We start from the raw sequence: 18,543 nt of genomic DNA, 5'->3' as shown, positions 1-18,543 counted from the left end.
TTTGTTGTGGTGAAATGTCTCTTTACAAGGACTCATTTGTGAATTGGCCTGATGGTTAAGGCCACCAGTTCAGGTCTCATCAGAATTGTTTTTGATTGATTCCGTATTTTAGGTTCAAGACATTTAAGTTGTGGCTTTAACATGGATTAAATTTAGGCAAATATATATATTTTTTAAAGTTACTGTGATAAAACGGATTACAAAACAAGAAAAAATGGTTTATGTAAGGAATTAATCTGTTCAGAATGTTCAGACATAGCCTACAAATTTTCTCAAAAAAGGTGTGTTTTTCCTGCTCTTTAATTCAAAATATGGGTCACCACTCCCAGATACAAAAACAATGTTTCCTATATATATTTTTTTAAACAAATAATGTTATAATTTTTTATAATACAATATTATTCTAAATAATCTTGATTTCAAATTGATTTTCCCTTTCATCTATTACATTGTAACCTTGTAAAATTGTAGGCTAAATCTGACCGAAAATCTAATATTGTTGATAAAATAACCATATTTGTGGTCAATTTGTGAACACGTGTGTGCAGGAGACATTTTGTAATACTTAAAATGAGAGAAATTAGTTAAAATGACAAAACATCTTTTAACGGTTGTGTGACGGAGTTGGCATATGGCCAACATAAAATATAGGCACAATCACTTTAATAACGTTAAACAAAAACTCTTAAACTCTTAGAAAATTTGTTAAAATGTAATATTTAAAAAAATAGAATAAATTGAATTAACCAAATTTAAAAATGTAAACAGTTAAATGGGGACAGTTAAAATAAAAAATTTATAAAATAATTTGTAAAAAAAAATGGCAGGTACAATTGTATACATGTTTTGTCTCGTTACAAGAATGAGTTATTAAATAAATAAATAAATAAAATATGTTTACTTTATTTGATTCAAACTGTCTAATGGAAAAAATACATCCAGGTCATGGGAATATTTCACGTAATTGTCACGTAAAATAATATAATGTCCTTTTCACATATTCATTATCAGAGAATATATATATATATATATATATATATATATATATTAAATGGTGTGATGTGTATGAAAGCTGACAGATTTGCAGGTCACGTCTTTGTTGTGGTCCAGCAGGAGGTGTTCGCTATTCTCCAGAGTCTCAGCATTAATAATATGACTCAGGAGCCAAAGTTACCTTTGTGAGTAGGACGCACATTGTGCGATGTGTGTGATCCAAAGGAGCTTACAGAACCCCTGTGAGCAGCATTCAGGACTCCCACAAAAACCACAGTATGGGTTAGCAAGCTTTAGAGACCTCAGACCCTCAATAAAAAAAATCACTGATTGGAAAGAAAAATAACATTAACAAAGTCCTTGACTTAGTATGAAAAAGGAAACTGTCTTCAGGGATAGAAGTCAAACATATTCCTATAGGAGCGCTCTTGCTTCTGCCAGGACCTCAGGATGTTTACTTCCTCTAAATAGCAGGGCAGATGGGAACTTGTGATTTTAATTTTGAGGAATAAAGAGACATTTGATGCACTCACTATTTGTCCTCTTAATGGCCACATGACATGAGGAGAGTCTCAGTTAGTGCATTAAGCCGTATGGGTACATAAAGAATGATGTACAAGATCTAATCTAATTACACTGAAATTCCTTTCAAGTTGTTCTCAATGCAAAGGTCAAAAACAAAGCATTTAGAGTTGCGGCCTGCAGACTTAAACCTCTATTGTTACCATTAACCTCTTTGCTTTCGCTAGACTACATAGTAATCTGGTCCCTGACTGTCTATTGTCTGTAAAGTGGGGTCATATCTTTCAATTATCAATCGACATATTTCAGCTGGGCGTTCATATCCCGATTTTTCCAAACAAAGACATCTGGAATGGGTCCATTCTGTGTAAAAATGTCACAGCTGATAGAGGGGCACCATTTCAGAGGAGTCTGTCCTACCAGAGCAGGGCATTGATACTCCACTCAGCCGCTGTGCTCTGTTAAAAATAACCCTCTCTCCATCTGACCGGACAGGCAGAGTTGGGGGGAATTATCTCCAGCAAAGCCCCCTCTCTGTACTCCTCCACAGATGGATATAGCGAGGGTGCAGATATAGATAAACAGGCAGACAGAAATCAATGCCCATCCTCTCACTCCGCCATACAGTCTGACAGCAAGACAAACACGACACGCCAAAGGGAAACTTTGGCTTGGGGAAAAAGCCGAGATAAACATCTTATAAATATCCATCAATCAGTGGAGCATCTGCTCTTTTGGCCTCCTCTGCGTGTCGGTGTGCATAGGAAGGGATTTATACTGGAAAGACACCCATTTGCCAGTCTCATTTCTGTGAATAAGATACGTGAGATATCTATTTTTGACGGGGTAAATATAGGTCTGTCTGAAACATGATCGTGGAGGATGCATTCAGTATTGTATCCGTGAAATGTTGTTCAACAACACTGAGGTGTGTCTTGGTAGCTCCCGAGGGGTATCAGAGGTCCTTTAGTGTCTCTTGTGACGAACAACGATTCTAACAATTGCGAGACTGCGTGGCTTGTAAGACAGTATACACATTGTTTATGGTTTACAAGAATTGGATTGAGGCAAAAGGAAATAGATCCCGTATATATCTCCTTTAGGGCTACTGAAGTGACGTTGTATTCATTAACCAGATCAGGTTGTGGCACAGTTTGCTCAGATCAGTCTATGGGAAAAGAGGCAAAAAGAACCTAATGGATGACTTTCAGGAGGAAAAGAGCAAATAATGATTGCCCTCTAGTGGACAAATTTTGACTACTACATGTTAATGTTCAAAGATGCATTTAAGTGAAATGTATCTACTTGTTTGAGATCAAACAATACTTGGTTGACCCTCTATTGAGGACCCGTTTACTGTAGAAAAATGTTCAAAGTCTGCTTCGGTACCCTGAAGCTTTATTAATACTTAAATACTATTATTTGGAGTGAGAAGAAATAAGAGACATTTTGTGCAAAAAAACTTGTATACACATTTTTGATTATAATTTCTTCAAAAAGCAAATATATTGTACATTTTCCTTACATCGTAAAAATGATATAGTACAGCTAGAGTAATGTGATGTAATTTTTTTTTTACAAAAGTGCACTATACTAATATGTCCTCTGTTTTAATAATTACTAAGTTGTAATGCAATTCTTGTTTGTAAAAAAGATGGACCATTTCAAATTCTTTCATGGAGCCAAAAAACAGGAACAAAAAAATAAGTGCAACAAACTGTCTAAAGCATGTGCCAACCTCTGTACGTAAGAGTCATGTTTAGGAAGTTCAGAATTTCAGGAAACACCGCAGTTAGGAAGTCCAGAATGACCCACATCCTGACTGAAAAAAACCCCTCTCACTCTCACTGTTCTAAAAATAATTTTGTGGGTTTATCAAGTGGGTAATAAATGAGGTCTTAGAAGAGTAGTCAAGAGGATATGTTTCAGGAGAAACATTTAACAGCACAGTTAAGGCCTCGACTTCCCACAGTGAATGTCATGATAAGATAAACCATGTTCAGTGAAGCCTTAAGACAAGAAGCTTGAAAGGCACATTAAAATAGTTTAGATTATACTCCGATGGATGGATATGCAATGTGGGTCCATTCTAGAGGTCCAGTTTAAGCTTGTCAATGTCGTAGTCATGGTCCTGGTCCAGTTTGGAGAGGGTCTTTCGCACACGCAGAGCAGTGAGTCGAGCCGAAGGGCTTTGGAACCAGCACTCTTTCTTAATCTTCGCAATTGTAGACAGGATCTTGACAGAAAAACATACAGAAAGCGTAGATAATCATTTGTTTAGTCATTTCTGATGTCTCTCTTAGTGTGTAAATGTACAGTTGTATGGGTAGACCTATATGTTTATGTGAAGTGATTGCGCCTGGAGTTTATTTTCAAAAACAATGAGATTTTGTGAGAATTCTGTTCATGTCATGCTAGCTTTGAAGTAGGTGTCAAACAATCATATTTGTCCTTCAAAACTGTTTTTTTTTTTTGCATTCTGCTCTGAACAGATACATTGTAGGAGGGAGTGTGTGTTTGTGGCAGACATAAAACAGTCTAATATGGCAAAACAGTTTCAGCAAGATATATGGACTCAAAGGGGTAATTATTTTCAAGTGCAACACTTAAAAATAATAAAGTTTCTTTATTCTCATCTGGAACCTTTAACATTCAAGGAACCTTTCCATTGCATAAAAGGTCCTTTATAGTGGAAAAGCTTCTTTAGATTTAGAAACTGGTTCTTTTCACAACTGTTCTTTGTGGAACCCTTTTGGAACCTTTATTTTTAAGAGCGTAGCAACAAATCTAGCGACTAGCCTGCAAGTCTGCTACTCCTCAACACATGTTACCAAGCTGCTGCAGCTGCTTTTTGCATTAAGCAGGATAAATGTAAATTTCCATCCATTTTCTTTTGCAAAGCAAACCTAAAATTAAAGCCTGTAAGATATTTTCAGTGACATCATAGACGGATATTTTGTCCCACACGCATGTAATGCTTTCCTAACAATTTGCTCCAGATTGCAGCTGTCAAAGCAAATCCTTGTGTAGGGTCTGACTCAAGTAAGTCTTCCAAGTCTGTATCTCTGGTATGTTTGAGTATCTTACCGGATGAGAGTGTAGTCGATTGTGGAGACTGGGCCTTTGCTGGTCAACACACACCACTTTCTTCATCTCCTCGAAACTGGGGTCAGAGGGCACCACGTCAAAGAACGGTGGTCTGTACTCCTCCACGATCCCTGAGGCAACCACAGATTTAAGGGATTTCTATGGGAGTTTTTGTCAACATTTGCTGACTACATAGCATTTGAATTTTGACTGATAAAAATGCTGATTTATGCCAAGACTGAAAGTCTGTTCTGACCATATCTATAAAACAGTGGTTTGGGCGTTGAGGGAGGTTGGCAGTACTAATACTTCTGTGGGAGGATTACTGGAAATTATCCAGGGAGCCTAACAGCATATGGCAGCTGACATTATGGGGAAAAAAGCTACAGTGGAATCATTAAAAATCTTCTATTTTGCATTTTTATAGTTATACACAGTATATACTGATGAGCCAAAACATTATGACCAGTCACAGGTGAAGCGAATATTGTTGATCATCTCCTAACAAGTGAGTAAAATAAATAAAATTACGTCATCATTTATTCACCTTCGTGTTGTTCCAAGCCCGTAGGATTTTCGTTCATCTTCGGAAGAATGAAGATATTCATTCTTTCATAGATCGCAACTACCACTTTGGCGCTTCAAAAGGTTCATAAAGAGATCGTTAAACGAATCCATATGAATTCAGTGTTTTAGTCCAAATTTTCTGAAGAGACACGATCGTTTTATATGATTTAACAGATTCAATTTAGGCTTTTATTCACATATAAACGTAGATCAGCGAACATAAACAGGAGCTCAACCAAGAACAAACCTAATTGGTTTATGTGGAAGATCAAACGTGCTGCGTAACACACGAGAATGAACCCCATTGGTTCTCGCACGTCAAGCGAACATGCTTGAGCTTCCATTTATCATAACTGATGTGCGCGTTGATGAATGTTTATAGTGATTTCTGTTTTTTAACTTGGACCTTACTTGACCTGGTGGATACCTGTTTTCTTTGTGAACTGTTGCCTGTGAACCACAATGTTTTAAATACTCCCAGATCCACTGGTCGAGGTAAGAGAGTGGCCATGCTCTTTAAGGACAGTTTTAAATGTAGCTTACTATCAGTGGAGAAATACACAAGTTTCGAATTACAGCTGGTTAAACTGGAACTGACCTACACTGTTCATTGTGCACTTATCATACCCCCACCAATATGATAAGGACTTTATTCAGGATTTTCCAGATTTTCTTTCTTTTATTGTTCCGACCACTGATAATGTTTTAATCATTGTGGACTTTAACATTCATGTATGTTGCCTGTCTAAACCACTGGTGAGGCAGTTCTCTGACATTGTTGACTCTTTTAACTTTACACAGTCAGTTTGTGATGCTACACACACAGGCATGGTTACAGTTGACCTGATTTTATCCATGGGTTTGTCTATTAGTAATGTGGCTACAGAAGACAATTATATATCTGACCATAAATACCTCTTCTTTTTCTTTTAAATCTTGATCTGCCTGCTTTTATATCTAAAAGCTGACCTTGCTGATTGTTAATGAGATGACAGCTAAATAAAATAGTTTTGCTGATGCATATGCTGCAAGCCCAGTTTCTTCTATCATTGAGGCTTCTGGGCCCTCTAGACACAGAGGAGATGACTGCCTTTTTTAATTCTGTAAGTCTGGGCATTATGAATGATGTTGCTCCACTCAGACTTAAAACGCCTAAACTTTACTCTCAGCCATGGTATAACAATGAAACACGTGCTATTAAACAGGCTTTTAGGAAAGCTGAACACAGTTTTTTAATTAATGGTGTTGTTCCACCCTGGCCTTGATTTTGTAGAGTTGAATAATGTTCTGCCAATATCTAAATTACCACTTTTATCCAAAGTTTTAGAGAAGGTTGTTCTATCTCAAATTACCCTGTTTTTTTATCAGAGAATGATATCCTGGATAAATTCCAATCTGGCTTCAGAGCTGTTTAGAGTACAGAGTGTAAAAGTTGTGAACGATTTATTAATAGCGGATGATTCTGGGCTGGCAGTTGTTTTAATTACGTTGGATCTCAGAGCCGCATTCGACACTGTTGATCATTCGATTCTCTTAGATCGTTTGGAGTTTGAGGTTGGCGTTTGTGGGACAGCTCTAAAATGGTTTCACTCATATCTACTGGATAGAACATTTTCTGTTAGTTTTGCAAACACTTCATTCTCTGTGGTCCCCTTAAAATATGGTCTACCTCAAGGCTCTATTTTGGGCCCTACGTTGATTTCATTGTATATGTGCCCTCTGGGATCCATCTGCCGTCGCTATGGCATTTTTTATCATATGTGTGCAGACATATTTACCGCTGAAAGTTGGGAATGAGTCTTGTTGGTCTATTTGAATAAGGTCAAAGCTTGGCTGTCTAAAACTTAATGAAAATCAGAGATTATAATATTTGGTCCACCAAAATTCAAAGAGAAGATGGCCAATACTCTTTCTCCCTTAGCAATAACTGTGGAGGACAGCGTGAGAAATTTTGGAGTCATAATCGACTTAAATCTGCTGTAAAATTAAGTTTTATCAGCATAGAATGATCTAAAACCCTTCCTTAATTTTAAAGTTTTGGAGATCGTTGTTCATGCTTTTACTACCTCAAGACTGGACTATTGCAACTCCCTCTATGTAGGGATCTTTCAGTGGCAATTCTCTAGTCTGCAGATTGTACAGAATGCCACAGCCAGGATCACAGTACTCTGGTTCTGTCCTCTTGGCTGCTGGTTCAGTATAGGATTGATTTTATTACTGGTTTTTAAAGCTCTTTATAACATGTCCCCAAATTATATCAATAACCTTTTAGGGTTTTACACATCGGCTAGGACTCTAAGATTAACAAATCAAATGATGTTTGTTCCCAGCAGTAGCTCCAAAATTATGGAACAGCCTTCCCCTTTATATTCGGCAGGCTCAGTCTATCAAGGTTTTTAGGTCTCAGCAGAAAACGCATCTTTTTAACTTTTTTCTAAACCAATCTCAATGGGCAGTTTCTATTTTGGTGCGTTACAATGTTTACAAAGTGCTTCACCTCGAAACCTACAGGACTAAAAGGATCTGCTGCTAACTTCATGGTGCCAGATACCTCAGACTCCATGCCTCGGCGGGCCGGCACAGTTTTGGCAGCACCAACATTCCCAACAGCATATTAGACAGGTGGTCATTATTTTTTGGCTCATCGGTGTGTGTATATAAGTGACAGTAAAGTAATTTATAATCTTACAAAAGATTTCTAATTAAAATAAATTATGTTCTTTTGAACTTTCTATTCATCAAAGAATTCTGAAAAAAAAGCATCACGGTTTACACAAAAATATTAAGCAGCACAACTCTTTCAACATCGATAATAATAATAAATGTTTCTTGAGCACCAAATCAGCATATTATAAAGATTTCTGAAGAATAATGAGACACTGAAGACTGGTGCCATTGGATCACATTCTGTAATAAATACTACATATAAATTATATATAAAGGGTTGATTAAGTGCTTCTTAAGAGAGAGAGAAAGAGAGAGAGAGAGAGAGAGAGAGAGAGAGAGAGAGAGAGAAAACGAGCGCATCTGGACTAAATGAGCAGGAGCGCTGACAGCAGATAAGATTGTTTATAATTATTGGGCCGCTAATCGTGGATAGAGACAGACACAGACATTGAGAAAAAAACTGAGGGACTGAGAGAGGGGAAGTAAGACAAAGAAACTTAAGAGAAAAAATAAATATAGAAGTCTATCACATCTATCAGCAGTGTGAAAATCATTGCTTAGTAACAGAACACCGAAAGTTAGGTAGAAAGTTGAGATCCTGCAATCAATCACAGATCTTTTCATTTAAAGTTGTAATGTGCAATGAAACTTTAACTAATTAATTCTTTCTGTAAACATAAGTCTCAGCATATCAAAGTTTTTGGTATCAATACTGTATGTGACATTTTGAAACATATTTTTAAGTCACAAGAGCACATAATAGCGGTAGTGGCACAAAAATAAAGTTGAATAACTATTCCATCTTACCATTTACATTAGTTCGACGAGTTATCTCCCACATGACGAGACCCAGGGCCCAGATGTCAGTTTGTTTATAGGACTCAAACACATCAACGCGAATACTCTCGTCCAAAACCTCCGGTGCCATATAACGCTTGGTGCCCACTCTCGGGTTGTTGCCCACATCCAGATAGTCATTAGACTGAGAGTGAATGACAGCCAAGCCTGAGAGATCACACAGAGGACATTATGTTTGAGAAAAAAATATATTTTTATGATCTCAATTAATAAAGCACATGATTTGCCAAAGTAAAAAAAGTCTTGGAATGAGATCCATTTCCTACTTAGACTCAGATATTCTGTTCTACTTTCTCACCCAGGTCTGCAATGCAGCACTGGCCATTTCTCTTCACCAGAATGTTGCGGCTCTTCAGGTCTCGATGTGCGATGGCTGGTTTGCCCTGCGTACTGAGGATCTCTGTGTGGAGGTGCACAAGGCCGCTGGTGATGGACAGGCACATGCGCAGACAGCCCTCGGGGTCTAGTGTGCTGTCCTGAAGAAAGTCATAGAGGGAGCCCAACTCATGGAAGTGTGTGACCAGCCACAGCTGAGTGCTGGAGTTTTTAGACGTCATGTCTGATGCTATGAAGCCTGATGGACAGAGGACACGTGTAAGAGAAAAGTATTACATTTTAAATCAAAAGTTGTGTAACTCCTTCATTAGAAAAGTGATGTTTGGGTAAGTCAGAACATAGCATGGCTGCAGCAGAACGATCCCTTCCCACACAAGAAATGAAAAATGCAGTGTGGGTGGAAACCTACCCAAGATGTTTTCATGCCTTAGTTGGACTGTGTTGTAGATTTCAGTCTCTCTAAACCAGGACTGTTCATCACGAGAGGAGAAAATCTTGACAGCCACACTCTCTCCCATCCAGGTGCCTCTCCATACCTCTCCATAACGCCCTTTACCTGCCAGAAACATTCAGAGGGAAATGATAAACTGAAATGAGATGCATATAAGGTATAGCCATGATCAGTGCACTTTCATTATTTTTCTAAATGTTAAAACAAATTAAATTTTAATATATAACATATATAACAGTTTTATTCATTATTATTATTAGATCCTAATATAAATGTGTACACTTATTACACAAATTATAATAATAATACAATTTTAAAATAAGTGTAATATAAGGGTTCAAATATATTTATTCAATTATGGTAATATTAAAAACATATTAAGAGTACATTTAAATCAATATGTGACCACCCTTTCAATCAAACTCGGTGTTGTACAGTATGTAGTAAAATAAAGAAATCTCTTTACAAGAAAAAAGTATAAATATTACATGTATATAATTTTATTTAATAATAATTATAATAAATAATAATTTTCATATATATATATATTTTTTTTATTTAAATATAATTTTATTTGAAAACACGTTTAGAGTACATTAAAGTAAAAAAAAGAAGAAAAAAAGAACACATCTCCTCCTCTTAGACTTCATTGCTTCATCCTGCAGTTGTTTCACCCTCCGCCTATGCAGCATTGTGTAATGAGATATGAAAGTTTCACTCACCAACACACTGAGCCAGAGAGATCTGTCGGGCCATGGTCCTTTGCACCAGATAAGGCAGGCCGGTCCCACTGCCAGACGTACAATACTCATCAAAGATATCCTAAAAAGGAGAATTACACACACTTACTGTCAAATGATGGGAATTTGAGTCACAAACCAGAGGAACATTTTGCTCAGAAGTTACTCAAGAGACAGAAGTTTTCAGTTCTATTAAGACTGTGTCTGTATGTAGCCTATGAATTGAGGATAATGGGTTACACTTTATTTTACAGCACATTTACTTACAGTGTACTTACCCAAGAAAGCACTGGTTTTATAAGGTAACTACATGGGTTAAGGTTACGTTTAGAGTTAGTACCTAGTTATAACAGTTATTGTAATTGCTATAATAAATACATAGTATATACATGCGGAACAGGACTGTAAAATAAAGTGCTACCGAATAGTGAGATCAAACAAAAAGCAGTGAATGTCACCCAGCAGTTGCGTTTTACCCCGTATGTGGGATCCCCTCCGCTGGGGACTTTAAGCATAGAGGTTTCGTGTTCCACCAGGGGGCGATGCTGTCGTTTTGTACGCAGCCACAACACGAGCCCACAGACTGCCATGGACATCACCACCAGCACCAACAATGGCACTCCCACCAACAGAATCAGTTTGATGGGCTTTTCCACTGGAAACAGAGACAACATCTCTCTACAACAACAGCTGGAAATGTTTCATATTTAATTTTGTATTTAATTTCAGAAATGGCAAAATACATTACAAAATGTGCTTCAAAAGGCAAGAAAAATACATTTCTAACCTTAAAATATTTTTTTTTTAGACAATACATTTCAATTCAAAGTATATTACAAAGATGGCCAAAAGATATATGAGAAAAAATAACTAAAACTCATAAAAATATATTTATGTATTTAAAAAAAATTTTTTTATATTGACACAATATTTTTTTTGTTGCTATTTTAGTAGCCTATATTTTGAAATATATTTAAAAATATATCTGAAAATATCTTTTTTTCAATTTGGGAATTGTTTTAAAGGTGCTGTATGTAACTTTTTTTATAAAATGAATCCTTTTTTTATTGCCCGTCTGTGAAGGGGTTGTAATCACACATTACAATGATCCACTTTTCGCGTTTTGCTATTACCTCTGAAGGCCAGTATTCCTATTTTTATGTGAAGTCTCCGGGTCGGATTTTCTGCGAAATCCACCGGATGTGACGTGCATGCGCGCTCCCGAGCCTCTCCGTTTTATATATACAGTCTATTGCGACGGCACTGCAGCTAACGACATGGAGTCTGATAACACCAAAAAACGACCTGCCTCCAGCACAACACAGACTCCAACACAAACTCCCAAAAAAAAAAAAAATCTGCTGAAGCTCGTCAGGCCAAACGTCAATCGGATCGACTCAGGACGAAAACACGGATCAACATTGGCAGAGCGTTTGAATTATGGAGAGACCTCCGCTTTGTTTTAGGTATAAAAACAGACCCTTTCTAAGGCTTTCATCCTTTTGGACAGGTAAGCTAACAATACTTCAAAGCATGTAAAATATATTGTGATTTTGTGCTTTAGTTGGCTCAAGTTAGACATCATTAGTTCGCCAGCTAACGCCGACCATTTGCTAACGTTATCTGATGTGAAAGACTACAGTTGTGTAACTGTATTGCTTTTCACGAGCACGAGCGCTGTTGTTGCAATCTGAAACATCACCGCTAGAGGCCGCTGGATCCTACATACAGCACCTTTAAGTTTCTATTTGAGCAACAACAACATAAGCTTCAACAAGTTTTTTGTTTTGTTTTTTCAAGTATGACATTCCAGGATATCCTTAATGGGGTTTTTTTTTTAAGAAAAAAGAAAAAAAAAAGAAAAAGCATTACAGGAAAACAAGACATATATCATGGAAACAGTATCAATAAAATAACCAGGATCTAGACGGGGACATTTAAAAAAAAAAAAAAATACAAATTATACAAGATTAAACATCGAAAGAAATCTTGTGACTTTTCACAAAACATTTAAAATAAATAATGCCCATCAAAGACAAAACATAGGAATTATAATCTACCAGTATAATTTACAGTAGTGGGATTTTACCCCAAAATTTGCATTTGTGAACAAAAAATGAACACTTTAAAAACCAATGAAAGTTTAAACCGGTGAAACACCAATGTAACACTAGAAGGCAGCAGAGAGTAAACTTCTACCAAGGCAAACGGCTCTTTGATTTTAATAATGAGTGTTTTTAAAGAAATGACTGACCTGTTGTTTCAGGCTTACTGAGGTTTGCATTGCACAAGTGTGTGAAGCAGCACTTAGAATACACTCCAGGAACAACAGGCACGTAGCACTGCTCGCTGGAGGGTAAACAGCCCCTTTCTATCTTCTCATGGACCGAACTGTAGTAGCAAATCTGGCCCCAGCAGGTGTCGGTTACACAGTATGGGTTCTCACATGTGCACTCTAAATCTTCCTTTTTGCCTTCATCTATGGACATGTAAGTAAAAATGTAATGTTACTAATATTACACCACATCATTTTAAAAAAGAAATGTGTTTGATAATATGTCAAAACAGAGTAGGAGGATACATACTTCCTCTTGCTTATATGTCTACTCAGGAAGCAACACTCTACATCACCCGGCTGGTTTTCATGCAACACTCAGACATATGCACACATAAACACACAATTATGTAACCTCACCTGCGAGAGTTGCGTAGCTCCCTGAATACACCAAAACAAACAATGCTGCGAACATCTCAGAAGCCTTCATGTCTAAGAAAGAGGGGATACAGGATGAGAGCGAGCCTTAGGAGGGGGCACTTTGACACAAAAACCCCCACTTCCAGCTCCTTCCATTTAATCGTATTCACATATCACACGCTCGCTCCCTTGCATCATCCTTCACCGATCTGGCATTAACAAGGCACCGCTCCGTGTGTGAATAATATAATGGCACAATCATACAATGACATAGTGTTGGAATCTCTTAATGGAAAAAAGCTCAATAACCCCTGTCCACGCTAAAGGAAGTCATGAGTTAAAGAACGACAGATGGAGAGGGTCCAGTCAGTCTGTCTGTGTTGCAATTATAGTGAGAGTGGGTGGGAGAGGACTTTAGTGGAGGCCTCGCTCTCCTCCTTGCAGACACTCTGGCTGCTGCACACGCAGAGTAAATATTGACGGCTATACTTCCTGCCATTCAGAGGCCGCACCCGGCTAGCCGTCCAGATACTCCGGATTGCTTGTTCCTCAAGGTCTGGAAGTCGACTGGTCACGCAAGCAAAATGGCTGGGTGAAAACGTGTTATATGAAGATGATGGAATACCTGCATGCTGAAGTGTTGGCCTGTTCTCCAGGCTGCTTTCAACAAGCAATAGGTGAAAGTGTCTAAAACTGTTCAAATTCGTTTTAGGTCACTGTATAACAGTAGCAAGCTGAAAACAACAGACTATTTTCGTGTTGCCTCGACACTGTAATTAAAGCAGGCATATATACTTATGTGACGTCATGGAAAAACAGAGTCAGCCACGATGTTTTGAAGCAGGTTTGATGTGTATCTTTGTACAAATAAATATGCATTGGGCAATATGTCTGTATGAGGCGTTTCCGAATGCATTTGTGTATATATTATAATCTATATAATCTGTGATATTTGTTGTTATCTGCGTATGCATATAAATGATTGTCATTTTAGGGATGCAAGCCCACACACAAACTGGGTAACCGGAAATGAGGATGGCTATTGCCTGATGTAGAAAACACATGCAGCGAGATTGCAACAGGAATCACTTTGTCTGTGGAATCTTTTAAGTTCTCCATTTAATCCCATCTGTGTAAGCGCAGGTGGGTCAGTGTAAACAACTTTGTCACGTACGCTTAGTGCAAAGAAAATGGGTAATTGTTGGGCCCTCTGGGCCACATTAAGATGGAAAACAACCCCACCCTTCTCTGGGTATTCTGATCTTTATTTCCAAACTGCCAGGATGTTTCTCAAATCAGATAGTGGCCGTCTTGAATCAAAGCCTTAAGTGAACATGATGAAATGCGATTCCTGTTTCGATGACCTGCTTGTCAGCATTCTCTCTGAGAGCAGTCAAAAGACCCATGGGAACTAACAGTGAACAGTCTTATTCTCCTTCCACTTTTCTCAGGACTTTTAAATAGAATAAACTCCTTTGCTGCTCCACAGCTTTGTTTCATCATTTATATTTACATTTATTTATGTTACAGTTATTTCCTACTAAGCTAAGTAGTGTGAATATAGATCAAGCTTTTTTATTTTAATATTTAGGTGAATTTTTTAGGAATGCATAAGTGATAGTGAAATCACTTTTTGCCTTCTCATTTTGTGTGATAATGACAAATGAATTATAAAAGTACAAAATATTCCATTTAGTATATAAAAAAATATAAAAAAATAATTAAAAAATTTAAATAGTTTTAGGCAGATTATAGCATGTTACTCTGCAGGACATGCCAACTTCCCATATGTATTTCATACATATTGTTATCCTGAAGAAATAAATCAAGAGTCTGAGTCAGGATTTTGAAATGTAAGGGTGAATTCAGCGTTCAGCAGCATATCTCTGGCTCCATCTTGCAGCTGTAAGAACTTGCTTGTTTTGACTGCAGTTAAAAAGAACTGGTACGCCTCAGCCAGCATTTCACAACCACAGAGATAAATGAACTGAACTCATGGTTCATGCTAACTAGATATGGGTTTCATTTAGGGCTCTGTTCGTGTCATCGACTGCAACAGGGATTCTCGTAAGAATGGCGTGCAAAGATGCCTGAACAGAATATATTTGGTTAATTCTAATACAATATCTGATATATAATGCAGCCAAATCTTTGTAGTTAACAGAATGTAGTTTGAGAGCATCCATCCACATGTCTCATGATGACCTCAGATATTGCATCATCATCATCATCATTCATTATATATTGTGTATGTGTGTGTGTGTGTATGTATAAATGAAGAGTTCAGATGCAAAAGCCTCTAAGTGCCATCTGAAATTTTCTTCTACAATGATCATTTTTATCAAGCTTGTATATTTAAGTTCAGTAATTTCACTTAAATGACAATTCATAGGTAATTTTCATTGCCATTTAAGTGAAATTACTGAACTTAAATATACAAGCTTGATAAAAATGATCATTGTAGAAGAAAATTTCAGATGGCACTTAGAGGCTTTTGCAGCTGAACTCTTCATATATATATATATATATATATATATATATATATATATATATATATATATATATATATATATATATATATATATATACATATACAGTGCTATGCATAAGTTTAGACACCCATGCTAAAGTTGACTAAAAAGAGGAATAAAAAATCATCTTTTGGAAATTGAACTTAATGCCTTAATTTAAAAAATTTGGAAAAATCCAACCTTTAAGGACACCAATTTTCTTTGTGAATGAATAATGTATCGTAAATAAATAAATGTTCTTCCTTAAAATACAGGGTGCATAAGTTTGGACAACCCCATGTTAAATTCCCATAGAGGCAGTTCGATTTTTATTTGTAAGTTTTTTTTAGGATACTCTGCATCCTGATAAAGTTCCCTTGGCCTTTGGAATTAAAATAGCCCCACATCATCACATAGCCTTCACCATACCTAGAGATTGGCATGGGGTACTTTCCATAAGATCATCTCTCAATGCAAATCAAACTAGCTATTAGGCTAACTGAAATAAAACCATGCCAATCTCTAGGTATGGTGAATGCTATGTGATGATGTGGGGCTATTTTAATTCCAAAGGCCAAGGGAACTTTATCAGGATGCATAGTATTCTGGATCCATGAAGTAACTGGCCTTTAAAAATAAAAATCTGCCTGCCTCTATGGGAATTTAACATAGGGGTGTCCAAACTTATGCACCCTGTATTTTAAGGAAGAACATTTATTTATTTACGATGCATTATTCATTCACAAAGAAAATTGGTGTCCTTAAAGGTTGGATTTTTCCTATTTTTTTTAATTAAGGCATTGAGTTCAGTTTCCAAAAGATGATCTTTTATTCCTCTTTTTAGTCAACTTTAGTATGGGTGTCTAAACTTATGCATAGCACTGTATATATATATATATATATATATATATACACACACCACCTGTGAAGACCAAATACCTCAAAAATAAATTTAATAAAGGAAGAAAGAGTAAGACAAATAAAGCCTATAAGATTTTTTTTTCCTGATTCTCTTTTTCTTAAAATAACAAAACTGCTGCTACAGTTCTACCCCTTTACAATGGAAAAGCTATCCCCAAGCATGGCCCTTTAATTCAAACCGGTATCAATATATTTTTCTAAATAGTAGGCCTATTCATAGTCATTAAATATAGGCTATAGTCATGCATTACGCCACATTCACCAAAAGAGCAATTTCAGAGAGAGAGATTTAAAAGAGATTAGAAAACATAATGGGTGATTTACCTGATTTTCTTCTTGCGCACACTCACGAATCAAGCTTATCAAACTTCATCTGTTTATGAAAGTCGTCTCTCATTTCTTGAAAACATAAAACTGTTGTCTCAAAGCGACGAATATATTGAAATCAGAGGCTCAAGTCATATCCAGATGTGCTGGATCCTAACTTTTGCCACATCCTGACATTCTCGGAGTTTACTCTAAAGTTAAATTCTTTCGCGCTCAGTTTTCATTCACTCACAATCCGATCAGTCTTATTTCCTCGAGCGAAATATTGCATAGATCGCCGTAACGCAGAACATATCGAGCTGTGGCGTACAGTATAGCAGCCTATCTCCAGTCAAATCTCGAGCTGATAAACCGAGAAAGAGAAACCGCTTCTCGGAGAAGAAACAGTCTTCTTCCGCTTGGAAATAAACATTCCCAGATCGACTCCTGACGACTCCATCTCGATAAGTGTAAAGCAAACTTTAAGGAATGTTTCTGATTCATTGGTTAGATTACAGATTTTAAAATATCTGTCCCACCCCTCATTGTCTAAGCCGGGGTTCAGTAGGAATGTGCTCTCATAGCTGTTTTCCTGTTGCTGCAAGACCTTTCATTTTTTTTTTCACGTCTGTTTTATTTTCTTCTCCATAGCTGGTTGCTTATGAATTGAACTTCATAGAGGATTCATGTGCCTTCTGAACAAGTCACATCTCAAATGTGATCTCCTTTAAATTGTACTTTTTAGGCTACTTTAAAATTAACAATGTATTGTATTAGGCTATATTTTAAAATAAGTTGATTACTTTAAAATAAAATGTTTTTTTTGGGCGGTGTTGGCCTGGACTTTTTTTCTGAAAAATGCTTGCTCTTGCCATTCATTATGCTGCACTTTGTAATATTTAACTGTAACTCGGTTTACACTTACAGTAGAAATGGATTAATTTAGGGTAGACTGAGTACAGTTGAGACACTTTTTGCGTTTTGATTTTTCACACAAAAATAGATACTGAAAAGAAGTGAATTTCCACATGACATGCCACATGACATTTCATTAGCTTATAGACTAAGATATTATCAATCAATAATACCCACAAGTAGTTTATATTTTCCACAATTAGCTCATAAAAATAAGGTCCTTTCTGTCTCAACCTTGTCTCAACTGTACCCATATGTGGTACCCTATATGACAGTGCATGGTACAGTTGAGACACCCATTTCTAATGATGTAAAGGTAACTAACCATTCATTGTAAATATAAAAAATAAAATAAAAAATAACAATTGGGCAACATTTTTGTTTATTCAACCATTTATATTCATTCATTTTATTTAAATTAGCACTGGTTAAAATGTATAAAGCAGGAACAAGATATGAAACAATTTTTATTAATAATACACAGTTTAAATATCACAAATATCAAATTTTATTTTCATTTGCGTCCTATGCTGGCTAATTACGACGTTTAACCTGTCATCATAACACTGAACAACTAAACAGTGTGTTTCCTAATAGAACTCTATCGGGGGTACAGTTGATACACGTGTGTCTCTCAACTATATCCCCCGCTGGCCACCTCGCACATTTCTCTAGATTTTGCAATTACCTTGCATGACACAATACCATGAAATATGCCAGTTTTTAGGGCACAGAATAACGTTTGTGGTGTTTAACAGTAATATAGGGATAATAAGCTATTGTGGAGAGTGCATGGTGAAGTGAACGTCCTACTTTAGAAAAAAAAACTTTTCCCGATATTTTCGGATCGGAGATGCGTCCACTGTTCAAATTTCCCACGATCAAAGAGGACACTAATACGCATGTGCACAGCAAAAATCACAACTTGTGCTTGCTGCGAACGCAAGTTATTTAAGGTGTCTCAACTGTACCTAT

The 18,543-nt window shown here is 36.7% G+C and overlaps 1 protein-coding gene across 2 annotated transcripts; it reads right to left on the bottom strand.

Annotated features, from left to right (window-relative positions):
- Nucleotides 1-2,978: 2,978 nt before the first annotated feature.
- On the bottom strand, nt 2,979-17,283 carry acvrl1 (activin A receptor like type 1). Of its 2 annotated transcripts, XR_014629511.1 has the most exons (11): nt 16,672-17,204; nt 12,917-12,988; nt 12,476-12,700; nt 10,698-10,876; nt 10,204-10,303; nt 9,440-9,586; nt 8,993-9,268; nt 8,644-8,841; nt 4,603-4,733; nt 3,551-3,751; nt 2,979-3,120 (listed from the first exon to the last, which is right to left on the bottom strand). XR_014629511.1 is itself a non-coding variant. In XM_084427181.1 (10 exons), exons 2-10 carry the CDS (start codon nt 12,984-12,986, stop codon nt 3,605-3,607), a joined length of 1,473 nt encoding a protein of 490 aa, XP_084283307.1. In that variant the 5' UTR covers nt 12,987-12,988; nt 16,672-17,283; the 3' UTR covers nt 2,979-3,604. The 2 variants fall into 2 exon arrangements, 1 of the variants encoding a protein (XP_084283307.1); XM_084427181.1 differs by having other exon boundaries at nt 2,979-3,751; nt 16,672-17,283.
- Nucleotides 17,284-18,543: the final 1,260 nt, after the last annotated feature.

Source organism: Rutilus rutilus, assembly GCF_951802725.1.
Source record: "Rutilus rutilus genome assembly, chromosome: 13".
Classification (NCBI taxonomy): Eukaryota; Metazoa; Chordata; class Actinopteri; order Cypriniformes; family Leuciscidae; genus Rutilus; species Rutilus rutilus.
The sequence above is the reverse complement of the archived record's forward strand: the minus strand, read 5'-3'. Positions and strand labels throughout refer to the sequence as shown.

Bases quoted from the DNA above. Each gene is read 5' to 3' on its own strand.
- acvrl1 (XM_084427181.1), bottom strand. From the start codon at position 12,986: ATGAAGGCTTCTGAGATGTTCGCAGCATTGTTTGTTTTGGTGTATTCA. The intron at 10,304-10,697 runs GTAAAACGCAAC...TCTCCTTTTTAG, and splicing joins GAGGGGATCCCACATACGGG to GATATCTTTGATGAGTATTG. The intron at 4,734-8,643 runs GTAAGATGGAAT...TGGTTGCCTCAG, and splicing joins TCGTCGAACTAATGTAAATG to GGATCGTGGAGGAGTACAGA.